Source organism: Tachypleus tridentatus, chromosome 9 (assembly GCF_004210375.1).
Source record: "Tachypleus tridentatus isolate NWPU-2018 chromosome 9, ASM421037v1, whole genome shotgun sequence".
Taxonomy (NCBI): Eukaryota; Metazoa; Arthropoda; class Merostomata; order Xiphosura; family Limulidae; genus Tachypleus; species Tachypleus tridentatus.
Genome location: NC_134833.1, coordinates 109,184,038 through 109,199,127, shown reverse-complemented (window position 1 = coordinate 109,199,127; position 15,090 = coordinate 109,184,038). Strand labels below are relative to the sequence as shown.

General features: G+C 32.6%; 1 protein-coding gene across 2 annotated transcripts in view; it reads right to left on the bottom strand.

Moving 5' to 3' along the window:
• Positions 1–15,090, bottom strand: part of LOC143226018 (neuroligin-4, X-linked-like) — a 142,077-nt gene that overhangs the window by 3,307 nt on the left and 123,680 nt on the right. For both annotated transcript variants that reach the window (XM_076456387.1, XM_076456388.1), the window contains exons 5-6: positions 13,081–13,870; positions 1,358–1,470 (exon numbers count right to left, since the gene is read on the bottom strand). In XM_076456387.1, the coding sequence (XP_076312502.1) occupies positions 1,358–1,470; positions 13,081–13,870 (903 nt within the window). The remainder of the gene's footprint in view (positions 1–1,357; positions 1,471–13,080; positions 13,871–15,090) is intronic.

Sequence of the window (15,090 nt, the reverse complement as noted above, 5' to 3'; positions counted from 1 at the left end):
GCCCTCGAGTAGCTTTGCGCGAAATTCAAAACAAACAAACAAACTATGATCATTCATTAACAAGATATTATTAATAATTTTATGCATGCTATGGTCGAATATTAATTATATGATGGCGTATAATTACCTTAGTTTCAGTTTGTTTCAGGCCATAGTCTCATTAGATATTTCTCATTTGGCCTACAAGCACGTATGGCTATTCTAACTGAAAACCGACATGTCGAGCAAAGCAATCACGTTTGTTCTCTCACGGGTTTTCGCTCTCCAGTAACTCAGTTTTCAACCTGTCGAGTTACAACTCTAAGAATCTGGTTTTGATATCCGGTGTAGGTAGAACACGGATAAGTCATTGTGTAACTTTATGCTTTTCAGCAACAATCAAGCAATCAATCAATTTTACCCTTTTTATAATAAATGACATTAAGTTCTGAAGATAAGAAATAGCTAGCTAAACTTAGAATAGATAAGAAATGTACGAATATTTATTGGTGAAATCTAGCTTTGACACATTTGTGGTATCTAAAAATCGTAAAGTAGTAGCCTTTTGTTTATATGTATGTATATACTGCATGAAAACAACTAACATAGTCAGTTTTATAATGGGTTTCTTACATTGTTCTTAACAGTTAAAGTCCCCCCAGCTCACTTTTTTATTGTGTCACTGAAACAAAGGTTATCACACTTTATTAACATACTTGCGTGAGCTGAATAATAGGATAAGAACTAGCGAGGCATCCGAGTGTAGGATTGATTGACTTGGTTATCAGAGTAGCTAATGTGTTTTCTAACAGGGCAATTTACACGCAAGTAAGTATGGTTCATAATTTATCCGTCTTCACAGCAGGTATTTGAAACGATAACACTGTCTCATACTAAAAATAATAGTTTTTTGCTATAAAGCGTTTGTAATTTACACAGAAATGTAAATAATTAAACTTTAGAAATACAAAATATTAGTGTATTTTGGTTTGTGTATCCGACACTTTTCAAACCCACAGTATTTTAGATTAAAAATCGTTACTATAGAAGGATTCCTGTGTTTTACTGGAATCATACTATTGTCTACACAATGCATATTACTGTATTTTGTTAGAGCACTTAACTCAATTATTTGTGTCTACATATTTCACTTGGAACTATTTGGCTTTAAGGGCTTTCGTTTTATTTCTTGATGTCGAATTTAATTATAATGATTAGCAACGTTTTCAATGAGTTTAATTTCATTCATATAATTCACTCATCCCGAAAGGAAATGAATTCTTAAAGTGTGCATAAAGTTATAAACATTATTCTGATTAATAAGCTTTTCATAACTTTAGTTTTTGCATGATTATAAACGTGTAGAAAATTCCCATACCTAGACTTATGTATTTCTGAAGAACGTTATCAAAGGCTGGCCATTCAACTTGTTCGAAACGACCGCTAACTCTGTCAACAACGTCGTCTTCGAAATGTAGAGCATTAGGATCACTAAAAGATCACAACAAGTATAAGCGTGTCAAACATGCATTATGCTACATTTGGATTTGAAATAAATTAATTTTCTTTTAAGAAATTTATATATACATATATAGTGACGTTATTCATCTGAAATAATTTGTCATACGCAAAAAAACGTACATTAAGTGATGGATTGAAAATTAACATCAATAGCCTGTCATAGAATTAATAAATTAACGATTTACTTTCATTCATTGTCTTAAACAGTTATGTTTCTGTTATGCGTGAAGGAGTGACTTTTGAAGTTCCTGACTTAACAGATTCTCGATTCGTACCCCGTTGCCACAGAAACGCGCTTATTACTTCAGAAGGCGAGTCAATGAAATTCGTCTGTTTGGTCTCACTATTCGACCAAATAATTACAGTTCTAGAGTTGTCGGTGGATGCTGTTAGCTAATTGGCTTTCTTCTAGTCTTTCCGTTCAAAATTAAAGACAACTATGCGTAGAATGTCCTTGTACTGGTTCGCATAAAAAATTCGAAAACAAACAAAACAGGTATTTATTGTACTACATAATCGCAAATGCTCATAAACAATTTGTGAATCATGTTTCATAAATACCATTTACTTAAGGTTCATGAAGCATTGAAAATATTCCCCCTACTCAGATTGCACTTTTTGAACATGCAAAATCAGTCAGTTATTTTTATTTCACAACAACTAAACTCAGCAGAATTTGGGGGGTAACAAGTTGACGACAATTTGACATCAAAAACCTCACCAGAAACTCATTTTTCTTTCTATTAACTCAATTTTCCTTTACATATAAAATATGTGGTGACCTCAGAAACATAGTAATTGACACCAAACATTAAATCGTGCTCAGAATCTAATCGAAGAGCATATTAGCGGCGATCTTGGATTTAAGCATAATAAGTCCCATAGAATTAAATTTTTAATTATTAAATTGATGCATATATTACATTTGAGGCCCGGCATGGCCAGGTGGGTTAAGGCGTTCGACTCGTAATCCGAGGGTCGCGGGTTCGAACCCCCGTCGCACCAAACATGCTCGTCCTTTCAGCAGTGGAGGCGTTATAATGTAACAGTCAATCCCGCTATTCGTTGGTAAAACAGTAGCTCAATAGTTGGCGGTTGGTGATGATGACTAGCTGCCTTCCCTCTAGTCTTACACTGCAAAATTAGGGACAGCTAGTGCAGATAGCCCTCGTGTAACTTTGCGCAAAGTTCAAAAAACAAGCAATACTATATTTTGAGCGACTTTTTACTCACCACATGGACCATGAGAGGAAAGAAGACTGGCTGATATCTCTGCTTAGACTAGTATGTTAAGAATACCCTAATGTCGTCACCAATTCATTGAATTAAAGCCTTATTTCAAAAATAACAATAACTTATTGAAATTAAACTCTTTATTCGTTAATACTTTACCACTTTACCAAACCTCAAGTCTCACTCGTTTCTTAAAAAGCAGTAACAAGTAGTTTAATTCAGTTCCAGTATACAAGGAAAGCAGTTATAGATGTATTTTCTAAATCCTAGATTATGGTTATATTATTCAATTTTCATTCAAAAAAATGTAAGTAGGAATATTTTCTAAAATTACCGATTATCCTTAAACTTCATAATAGTGAGTGGTATCACCCTTCTATTGAGAAGTCACCAGTCTAACTTGCTGTAGTGACCAGAAAACAAAGTTTAATTCATGAATCTATACTTTTATAATGGTTAGTAATTCTCACGTGGCTACACACTCTTTGTATTCTATTGCATTTTTTACTCGCTCAGTATAATGCTCTGGTAGTTGCACCAGTTCGTCATTGATAATGATGACAAACTTAATAACATGTTTATTTTCTTTTTACCTTCTAGTGTAGTTGTTATTATTCCTTAATGATTACTTCTCAAAGTCTACAGAATTCGAAGCATAGACTTGGATTCACTGTACAGTGTGAGGGTGAAAGAAAAAAACCGTTGTTTCCCGGTCAAAACAACAACGTGAAGAACCTCTGTCTACACATTTCACTAACCTAAGTGCTTTAGAGTGCAGGAACAAAATAAGATGACAGATATACTGTAACTTTATCATATGCTTACACATCGTTCCAATATACCGTTATACAGTTAGTTTATTTTATCAAGTATAGATCAGACTGATGGATTTGCCTCATATCCAAACGTGGTAATTTTAACATACATATAACCAACTGCGAGACGTAAGTGTAGAAAATCTACCTTTTTGTAGTTGAAAACGAATTATTGAAATACAAGAAGTGAATTCATGTAAAGGATGCAGCTGTTGCAAACACAAAATGACTTGTCAGTATTACTTTTTCTTCTCTAAGTGAACGGGTGTATGTCTGATTCGAAATCATGAGAAATACACAAAGGCTAGACAAGCCAGTTATTCATACGTCATTAAACAGCAAAGAATAATTATTGACTAGCAATTGTTAACTTCTTGTTACTGAAAAATATTCTCTTTTCTAAACACAATTGTTATGTTAACCAAATAAGCACGACATTAAATCATTTCATTTAATTGTTATTCTAAACGCTTACACACTATATATGTTCGCTGAGAGCAACGTTCTTTAAGGAAGCAAATCACAAAACATTGAAATGAGAGATTGTCAATTTTCAAAGATATTTTTGTGTAAGTTCGATCCTTTAAAGTAGAATTATTCTTACAAAATCATTTGCTACAGTGCTGGGAGGCATATATTACCTAACTAAAACTGAGGAGTAATTTCATGTTTCACCGAAATCTGTTTATGCAGCAATCAATATATTAATATGGTTGAGACGTTATTATAAATGAAGAAATTCATGACGTTGGTTTTAATTAAGGACCTTTTTTTCACGTGCATCATACATTTTGATGAAGTAACCTCTGCATAAATTACATTAGTAAGAATAATGACTGCTAACGATATTTTTTAATTCTTTTGATATCAAAATTAAATGTACAAAAAAGTATAGATTGTTAGTTTTATGTAAAGCATATTGCAATCCAGCTGTGCCAATACAGTGTCGTGTAACCAATTTTTCCAACATCAAACAGATGTCCTTTTCCGCTAATTAACACGACCATACATGTCACACTGTGGCAGATAATTATTCCTGCCAGTTTGTCGGGGTGTAATACCCTGAGCTCATCAATTACTTCCCGTCGTTTACAGTTCCACTGTAATAAAGGGGAATGGTTTTGTAGAGATAGTACGGTGCAGTCTCGGTAACGATACTATGTGTAAAACGGGAGAAGACCTAAAAAAGATGATGTTTAGATGTGCTAATAGCTGTACTAGGAATTACAATTAAAAAGCGGATAAAAATGATTAGAAACAAAATACTTGAAAGTTTTAAAAACTGGTTCATCCAAGAAAAATAAAGATTTCAAGTTAGTTGAATAATATAAAAATCCAATCGTTTCCTTCCTCTTGGGGCCCGGAATGGCCAGGTGGTTAAGGCACTCGATTCCGAAATCCGAGGGTCGCAGATTCGAACCGCCTTCACACCTTTCAGCCGTGAGGGCGTTATAAGGTGACAGTAAATTCCACTATTCATAGGTAAAAGAGAAGGCCAAGAGTTGGGGATGACTAGCTGCCTTCCCTCTAGTCTTACATTAGGCAAGGCTAGCACAGATAGCCGTCTTGTAGCTTTGCGCGAAATTCAAAACAAACTAAATCCTTCGCCTTGATATATTGAAGTAAACCTCGAAATTAATCTTGTCTTATGTTTCAAGGTAATTGTTTGATTTTTAAAATAAATGTTAATTTATTTCGATGTCAAAGCTTACATTTGCGATAAAGCTGTACCTCAAGAAGAAACAAGTAACCAATCATTCAGAGATAATATATTCTTTGTTAGATAATGATTTATTTTAATTAAAGCAATGTATTTAGTTATTTTGATAAGCGAGAACCGTAATAGATAGTTTACGGTTGATCCACCAGAAAGAACAAGTAATGAAAAGAACACTCCCATTTCATGTAATATAATTACAACGTAATTTAGATTTAGTTATACATGTGCAACAGAAAGACACTGACTATATGCGCTTAGCCATTAGGTAATGCACAGACAAAAACAAAAACATAACAACATTTGAAGTACATATTAAGCAAAGCAAATATCCATGTACTTATGTTCATATATAAATATATAAAAATATAATATTACACGGTTAAACACTTTTGTTTAACAGCATTAATATATGAACTAATTTGTCTACGGTCTTGTGGTTGGGAGATTCGACTCGCAACCTGTGGGTCGCGGGTTCGAATTCTCTCACCATACATGCTAGTCACTTGAACGGTGGGGGCGTAATGATATTACGGTCAATTCCTCTATTCGTTGTTATTGGTGGTTGGTTATTGACTTGCTTCCGTCTGGTCTACCCATTAAAACGAATAGCGCAACCAAATATATCTGTCTATCAAACTAAGTGCATGTTTATTCTGTTTACTGTTAGAAAAAAAATTACATGATTACATGTTTATTTTAAGTACTGCCAAAAAAAATCACATATCTATCGTTCAGTGTTCTCTACTCCGTTCTAATAATCAATAATTAATTACTTTGATTTGTACTGGATGACTCTCACAGGTTATCTTACACGATTTATAAGACGAGTGTACTCTAATGCTAATATAAGTTATCTAACACAATATTATGTCAAATACGATGAGCGTACATCAATAATTTTATTTATGCATTTTTTACGATTTCAATAAATTTGTTATTCAAGTAAGTTAACAATTATTGCTGGGTCGTTTAGAGTACAAAAACATGTTAAGTGTGATAAGCATTCAAACCAAATTAATATACCGTCATAAATTTAATAAGTCTTATATGAGGTCATTGCATTTTCAATATGTTTTTGAAGCATTGTCAAAATCTTCTATGTCAGTATGAGCGTAACTGGTTTTAAACTTTGGAAACTACATTTTTAGTTAATGAACAACTAAAGTTAGGATATTTTACACGTTATTACGCATAAAACGTAGTCTTGCTTTTATATTTAAGTAAAATTAAGAGTATAGTTTAATAAAGAGAATGGAAGAAAATGGTACGTTAACAAACAGATAACTTACAGTAGAAGTAGTCTTATCTCTATGTGTTTCGCAACAAATACTGTTATAACCTATATACATTTTCTACCTATTTTTAGCTACATATTTTTTGTCCTTTAGATTACCTTTTCCAGAGATATAATAATGTAGGAAGTCCAAAAAAGTGATAAAGAAGTAAAAATACATTGACTTAATACTATTCTTGAAGCATTATTGTTTTATTGTGTGCATAATTTTTATAATAATACCTTCGATAATGTACCTGTTAATTAAAATCAATATTTCATTTTGTATGGTATTAATAACTTACCATAAGTTTAAAACCGTTTTCTTTTCTCGTATAATTGCAAAGAAATTAAAACTAACATAAAAGGAAAAAAAAAAAAAAAAAATTTGTTCGCTATTTTCTTAAACAAAATATTTTTCCAGTGTCTGAAAATTAAGTATTCAGTAATAGCTTTGGTGTACATGTTATTAATGTCTACTATTGCTCTTCACACCACAATATACAAAAAACCGACCATAGTAAAATAAATATTCTTTTCTCAAGATTATATTTAGATAAAGAGATAAATACAAGGTTATTTAAATAAATATATTTTTACTTTAATTTGATGATGATTTTTTTTTTCTACAGTGGTTCATTTACTTTTCTAGTACAATGTATTTATTGAATAGATACTTACTTTCAAGTAATATAGTTCTACTGTAATATAAGAAATACTGATCTTCAAGTAATACCAACCTAAAACTCTATAATTCTGTGATCTCAAAATGTATTAAATTATATAGGCCTGGAAATTTAAACTTCATAAAAGTTGTTTTGATTTTAATAATGTATTTTCCATAATTTCGAAAATAATATTCATTTCTTTCTATCACTTTAAGATTTGTATTACAAATTTAGCATAAAACAAATTCTGCTTAGAACAAATTATTATTTCATTTACCGCCATGAACATTTTTTAGTATTGTGTTTGTTAGAATTCTATGATGTTCTATAAGACTCTCATGTCGATACTGGGTTTGTTTGTTTTGGAATTTCGCACAAAGCAACTCGATGGCTATCTGTGCTAGCCGTCCCTAATTTAGCAGTGTAAGACTAGAGGGAAGGCAGCTAGTCATCACCACCCACCGCCAACTCTTGGGCTACTCTTTTACCAACGAATAGTGGGATTGACCGTCACATTATAACGCCCCCACGGCTGGGAGGGCGAGCATGTTTAGCGCGACGCGGGCGCGAACCCGCGACCCTCGGATAACGAGTCGCACGCCTTACGCGCTAGGCCATGCCAGGCCGTCGATACTGGGCTATAGAAATGTAGAGCCAGTGGTTGTCAACATTTTAAGCGCAACAAAACGGGACCTGATGTCAATGAAAATGTTTCACTTATGTAAAAGTAGACATGACGTTTCTTGAAAACTCTGAACGTGATAAAGAAATATGGATTCGACATACAGAAATTACTGTAGGACATGTAAACATTTCAAGACAATAAAACATGTTTTGTTTATATATACATTGAATTATTAAGATAGAAAAAATCGCACTTTGATGCTTGGCAGTAAAGAATCTGATTCCTCAGCCACAACTAAACTGATAATGTATCTCTAAACAATCTGAAGAAACAAATTTATAAAACTATATAAAGATATACATGTCAATATACCACTAAATTAGACAACTTATACTTCTAATAAGGAGCTAGTCTCTTACTTATACTTCTAATAAGGAGCTAGTCTATTTGTAAACTGCAATGAGAATTTACGTTTTGAAGGAACTGCGTCTTCATTCTATTAAGCTATTTAAAAATATTTTGAAAAAGTTTACACACTTTAGATTGTGACGTTAATGAGGCTCATATATTTATAGTATTTATTATCTCAGAATATTATGACATTAATATTCTTGTGTGTCAGAGATTCTAGTTACATTTCAGAAAAAATTAGAATAAACGACGAAAGAGTATAGCAGCATTGTGAATATTCCTTGATTAAATAGATGATTTATAATTGTAAAGAATAAATCTAGCTATTTGTTGTTTTCACCATGAAATACTTAATACTTCAGTATTGAAAGACAAAGATTAAATAAAAAGAATGATGATACGAACAGCATACCTTACAATGCTTTATATGATTAAACACGTCATTTGATAAATTTCATTTCATTAAAAACACAATTGCATATTAAATTTAAATTTAGTCACGTAAAACCAATATCCTTTTATTATATTGGTCTCCAAGTTAAAAGAAATGCACGTCTACGTTTTTCATTGGACGCAGAAATCATTAAGATAGTTTCATCCATTCTGTTATACAGTAATTACAAAGTTATAGATGCAACAGGTATGTTTTAGTGTCCTAAGTTGTTTTGGTAGTCAGATTTAACAGTTTTGGATATAATTCTAAGGGAAATTTCCCTATAAAGGCCGAATATAAATTATTACGATTGAAATCACCGTACTAAAGTTGTAAGCATAATATTTATGGAAACGATAATTTTGGAGTCGCGATGCTATTGAAAGCGCTCAAACTCAGATCGTCTGCCTACTGTTCGACACTGCACCATCCGTTTTAATAGGCTTATGCAAAGAACATGGAGGCCAATATTAAAATAATCACCTTGAAAAATGTTTCATCGTTAGTTTCACGACTAGTATAAAAATATCAAGAGTACAAAGTCTCTTGGAAATATAAAAGGAGACTATTGAGATATATATATTCGAATGAAATTACTGTGATTCTAGTTTTTCAGCCATCTTTCTCTTGTAAAGAAACATTAGTTTAAGGGTGTAAAAGCAAGCTTATTTACTTCAAGCTTGTGAATTTTCGTCATTTTGAAATCATTCTTTGTTGCCTTCTTAATAATATTAATAGATATATCCAACTTATTTAAAACGTGTTTGGGAGTCAGAAGATCCTCTTTCATAACCATATCAGAGGTGTTGTGAATTAAATTTGCTGTTAATCTGTTTAAGATGTACTTTCAGAGCTATTTTGATATTTAAAGTCTGTCCGAGTTTGTTTCGTTTTCGTGGAACGTATTGAAAATATATTCTTTAATTCGGAAAAATGCTATGCCATAAATCTCCAGCTAAAGTAATCCATGACAGCATTACACACTGTCAAACAATCGAAAATTCGCCACGAACCACGTGTTTAGAGGCTAAATATATCATTTTTGTCATTGTGGTTTAGGTCTTCAGAGACATGTTAATACATCTGCAAACAGGTTTTTTATAAAGTGCGCTTAAGCCTTATCATTACATCAAAAGCTTTTTTGTAAAGAAGGAAGAGCAACTAGTCTGATTTTGAATGTTACTTATTGGATTTCCCATATCTAGACAGCTAAATTAGGAATAGACTGCAATGCTAAAACTTTGGGGATTCTACGTGATGCCATAACCACAAAATAAATATCAGCCTATGTTGGGATAAAACTAAACGAGAACGCTTACAAGTTAGAAAGATAAACCCCTTCATTAAAACCGTTACAACTCTACTGGCAGGTGATTGACCTCTCTTTACTGTTAAGACAAAAGAAACAAACATGAACGATTTTTGTCCACATTCAGAGGAAATAACACAATTTAAAAACAAACTAACGTATAGTCAAACAAGAAAAGGTAAAAGGTGAAGGAACCGGTAGGGCAGTAGGTAGCGAGAAAAGCAATAGTAACATAGGAAAGAAATTCTTCTCGGGGAGGGGGGAAGGTTAACTTTTTTTTGCATAACCTCCGGAATTGTCATTGGTATTCGACTCAGTTGGGGATCATGACTTGGTACCTGTGTTCATGTGTCACATTAGGTGTTGTTCAGGTTTAGAATAAAAAAATACAAGTAACTCAGAAACGAAGGACATCCAGTTTTAAATAAAGCTGAATTCTTAATGATTTAAACCATAAGCCTTATGTTTTAAAGTATAAATGTACTTACGTTAATGAACAATGTTTTTACATTAACATATAGCTGAACCACCTGTAAATCCCGCCTTTTTTAATCTTCATGTGTAATTGTATTGTTTATCTAGAGGATTATCTGCTTTCTTTATAAGCTATTCTTATGTGATAACATAGTGTTTAGTCACCACAGATATGAACCGTGATGTCACTGGCATCATGGTCAGCTATATCTGGCTATACATAGAAAACTATTGAAATGAAGATGGGCAATTCTTGTAATTTTAATATGATCGTAAGCAAGGATTTGGATTTGAAGAATACTCATAAGCTAAACGTTTACTAGTTTCTAAAGAGACGTTTTAAAATCAAAGCTGTTTGGATGAGAACGTTCAATGAAAAAGTTGAGCGATATCCATTGCAATCAACGCCATACCTTTAAATCTCCAAATACAGCTCCAATAGACTTTTTGGTGTTTAGTCTGCATAAACATTTTGAAAACGTTCACGTACAGCAAGAATCTTTTGAAAATTTATTAAGATATGTGGCTTAAGATTAACTTTTTCTCAACATTTGTTACAATGAAAATTGTTGTGTCGGGCTGTGTTTCCAAGAACAAAAACATGGAGCCAGAAACATCGTGCGATTAGTCTTAATAAACATAACATTGCATAAGTTTTCAAACATAACTTACTCTAATTTCTTTTGTGTATACCACCTACATACCAAAGCAATTTTAACTCCACACATGAGCGTTAAGTCGTAAGTCTTTTATCTCTACACGTTTTCAACGTCAAAATTATTACTCTTTGAACAGCAACTATAATTGTACAGTTACAAAGCTATGAATATATCATCTATAAACCGATTTCGTCTGCTAACACTTACAAATGTATCACTTCTTAACCTCGATTTATTATCACAAAGACATAGCTGGAATCATAAAGTTTTAGTAATCACTCACAACCATATCATCTATAACAGCATCATACCACCATCTGCAAAATCTCAGTTTTTATGTTCATAAACGTAAGTATAATATCTCCAGAGGATAATCCTTCTATCACGAATAATTACAGCATTACATATAAATTATTTACATTACGAAGAACAACAGCACCTTCTCTAAATTGCAAATTATATCTAAAGAAACCAGTTTTAAAAGTTAATTCTTACATTTTCGATCATAAATATAATACTTTCACATCACAACTGCATTCTTTTAAAGATAACAAATTAATACCTACCACATCTTTTCTGTTGAAAGGTACAAGCATAGTGTTTCTGAAATATGCATCTTATTTTCCCACAATTATTTTATTTTCAAAATATAACTTCTCTGAACCATGACATTTGTATCTCTGAGGTACAACTGCATCCTTTCAAAGTCATAAATCTACTATCTCTAAGACTCTAAGTACAATATCTTTAAAACAGTTGTCAAGACACAAAAGTATTAACATAAAGGAACCACTTTGACATTTTTGAACCATAACATTTCTATTTACCAAACATTATTTACTGTCAAGCAGAAAAGCTTCAACTCTTATTCCACCAAGACAAAAAATTCCGAAACAGATTTTTCACGTGCTCAAACCACAAATGAAGTATATATAAAACATACAGCAGTTGTACCTATAAGTCGGAACTATTCACTTGTAAACCACGTCATTGTTATCTGTCATCACAGCACAAATGTACAAATATTATTTTCAAGTCATTAAGTTTCAAATACAATTCCACCAAGGCACAAAAGTCTTTAAACTGAGATTTTCTGTTCCCAAACTGTAACTATAACTTTTTTAACCAGATAATTGCTTGTAAATCAAGCACGTTTGTTTCCAAGTAGCACTCAAATTTTATACCAAATTTGTAACATCTCATAAGTATGATTAATACATTTTCAAGATATAAATACAGCATGCACTTTGTCACTCTTTTCTTTCAAGGATAAGTTTACCAATTATAAACAATAATTAATGTTATAACAATAAAATTTTAAATTATGTTTCAAGGGTTTAGTTAACCTTTTTTAGTTAAATGTATTTCCGCTTAGGACTTAATTTATTTTTCAAAATTCAATTTTTGCTTTGATTGATGGTAAAAATTTAACTATATTATATACTTCAGGTCATATAATAAAATAATCAAATTTATAATATTTTGTTTACAACATTATAACATCTTCAGGATAAAACCATATTCCTTCAATTGGCATCGAAATTATGTTGTACATTTTTATTCGTCAGATAATTAGTATAAGTTTTATTTATAAGAAAAAAGTCAGACAAATTTATTAGAATAAAAATACTAAGGTGCTAAGTCAGAGATATGATTCATATATTTTATCTTAAAATAATACAATGTGTATTTTCTATGGTATTAGCAACATCTTGCTAAATTTATTTGTCCGTTTTTCTTATTTGAGTGATACCTATCGTAGTATATAGTGAAAAAAATTTAGAAACATCTTACCTTTTTTTTTGCTCGATGTCGACATTCGTGAAGGTGCATGTTTAAAATAGTGTTGAAATTCTTGTATTAACATTGTAACGTTACTCTGTCTAGCGATGCAATTATTCCCTAAAACTTTTTATATATATTTACACTTGTTTTGTAGCAGAACTAAAGATAATATTACCCCTTTTTTGCAAAACTGGTCCAATACGTCAGGACGGCTTCTGCTAACGACACCTCTGAACGTGAAAAGTTTTGCTGGAAATGTGCAAGATTTCCAACTAAAGGAGCACCGAAAACGTAAGGAAGGTCTTCCCCATGAATGCATCCAAATCGCTTTGGGAATTCCGTCTCTTCTGTTTGATGACCAAATACAAATAGAAATGTTTTCTTGCTTCCTTTTGCTCTGTATTCAGTTGCTTTAAGCAAAGGACCAACAACAAGACCGTCTCCCATAGCGTTAGCTGTATTCTCTAGAATGTTGATAGGGTGTTGGTTGGCTCTCTCCCAGTCCGTATATTCATTTTCTATAACATAAAATATTTCTTGCAAATGATATGTGTATACGTTTGATACTAATGCCTGAAATAGCTTAGTTCGACGACCTTCTTCTATACCGTAACGTTCTTCATTTGCTGAAAACTTGAAGTAGAATTCCATTCTGGAGACGCCAAGCAAAAGATCATATTGGTTGTATAGGTTGTTGTAGTCTCTCATAAGTATCTCAGGTTCATTAGGTATCACAATTCCGTCAACAACTGGTCCGAAGATTGGCAGATAGTCCGCTACAATTAACACTACGTTTAATATGCTTTCTGTAGGTCGATTTCTCAGGCAATCAACCATAACAACATTGCTGACTGTCGGGCAACTTAGCTTACTAGCTAGCTGACGAGTATACTCTGGAGCCTGTCGGGCTATTGCCCAGGGGCTGAGTGCAGACCCGCTTTGCATGATACTGCGATGGAATAGTCCTGTAAATACACAGCACGTTTTCTTGTTAATAATGATAGTTTCGTCGAAAATATTAACGTCTTCAAGCAAAGGAATCTTAAACTTTCATACATTTATTTATGATTTACACATTCAACATAAACTTCAGTTTCATGTTTGAGTACACATATATATACACATTCATAGTTATCAGTTTTCAATTACTGTTTATTTTTATTATGACTGCTGGTTGATTAGTAGTGCTTTCTCATATTTAAAGCTCCTCTTTAGCCGAAGGCTCTTCTTCTAATATTAGATGTATGGGAGACAATCAAAATATTGCAACCTTTTATATATTGTTTCTTTTCTTATAGCAAAGCCACATGGGGCTATCTGTTGAGTCCATCGAGGGGAATCGAACTGCTGATTTTAGCATTGTAAATTCGTAGACTTACCGCTGTATCAGCGGAGGACCATTTTATATTAATTCTATAACTCTAGGTATATGTGGTAGCAACTGATAACACTGTTGACTGGTTTTGAGTTCAGAATAAAAACAAACGATAAGTTAAATCTGATGGAGCTTTAAACATGTTTTATTAATACTGAATAGGTTCAAGAAGTTCACAATCGTGTATATATATGTATATATGAACGTTTTACAAACCATAAAGGGCCGGGCATGGTCAGGTGGTTAAGGCGCTAAGCTCGTAGCCTGAGGATCGCGGGTTCGAATCCTGATCGTACCAAACATGCTCGCCCCTTCATCAATGGGGGCGTTATAATGTGACGGTCAATCCCACTATTCGTTAGTAAAAGAGTAGCCCAAGAGTTGGCGGTGGGTAGTGATAACTAGCTGCTTTCCCTTTAGTCTTACACTGTAAAGTTAGGGATGGTTAGAGTAGATAACCCTCGTGTAGCTTTGCGCGAAATTCAAAACAAACAAATACAAAACAAAATCCCGGTAATACGAGTTCTTTTCAAAAGTCATCCGAGAGCCCTCGTTTATCGTATTTTTAGAAATGTGATTTTTTATGTTATTAACATCCCATAAAGAATATAACCATACAAAACTTATGGGCGGGGCAAATGGTACTCAGTGGTGTGGGAAATGACTTAAGTGTATTTTGAAACAAATGTTGATATAAGATATAAACAACAAGAAATAATATTTAAAAAAATTGAAAGCGTTGTAATGGATACACCAAAAAGATAAATAAATGAAAGAGTAAACGAGGTAGAAATGGGTAAGGTGTAATAA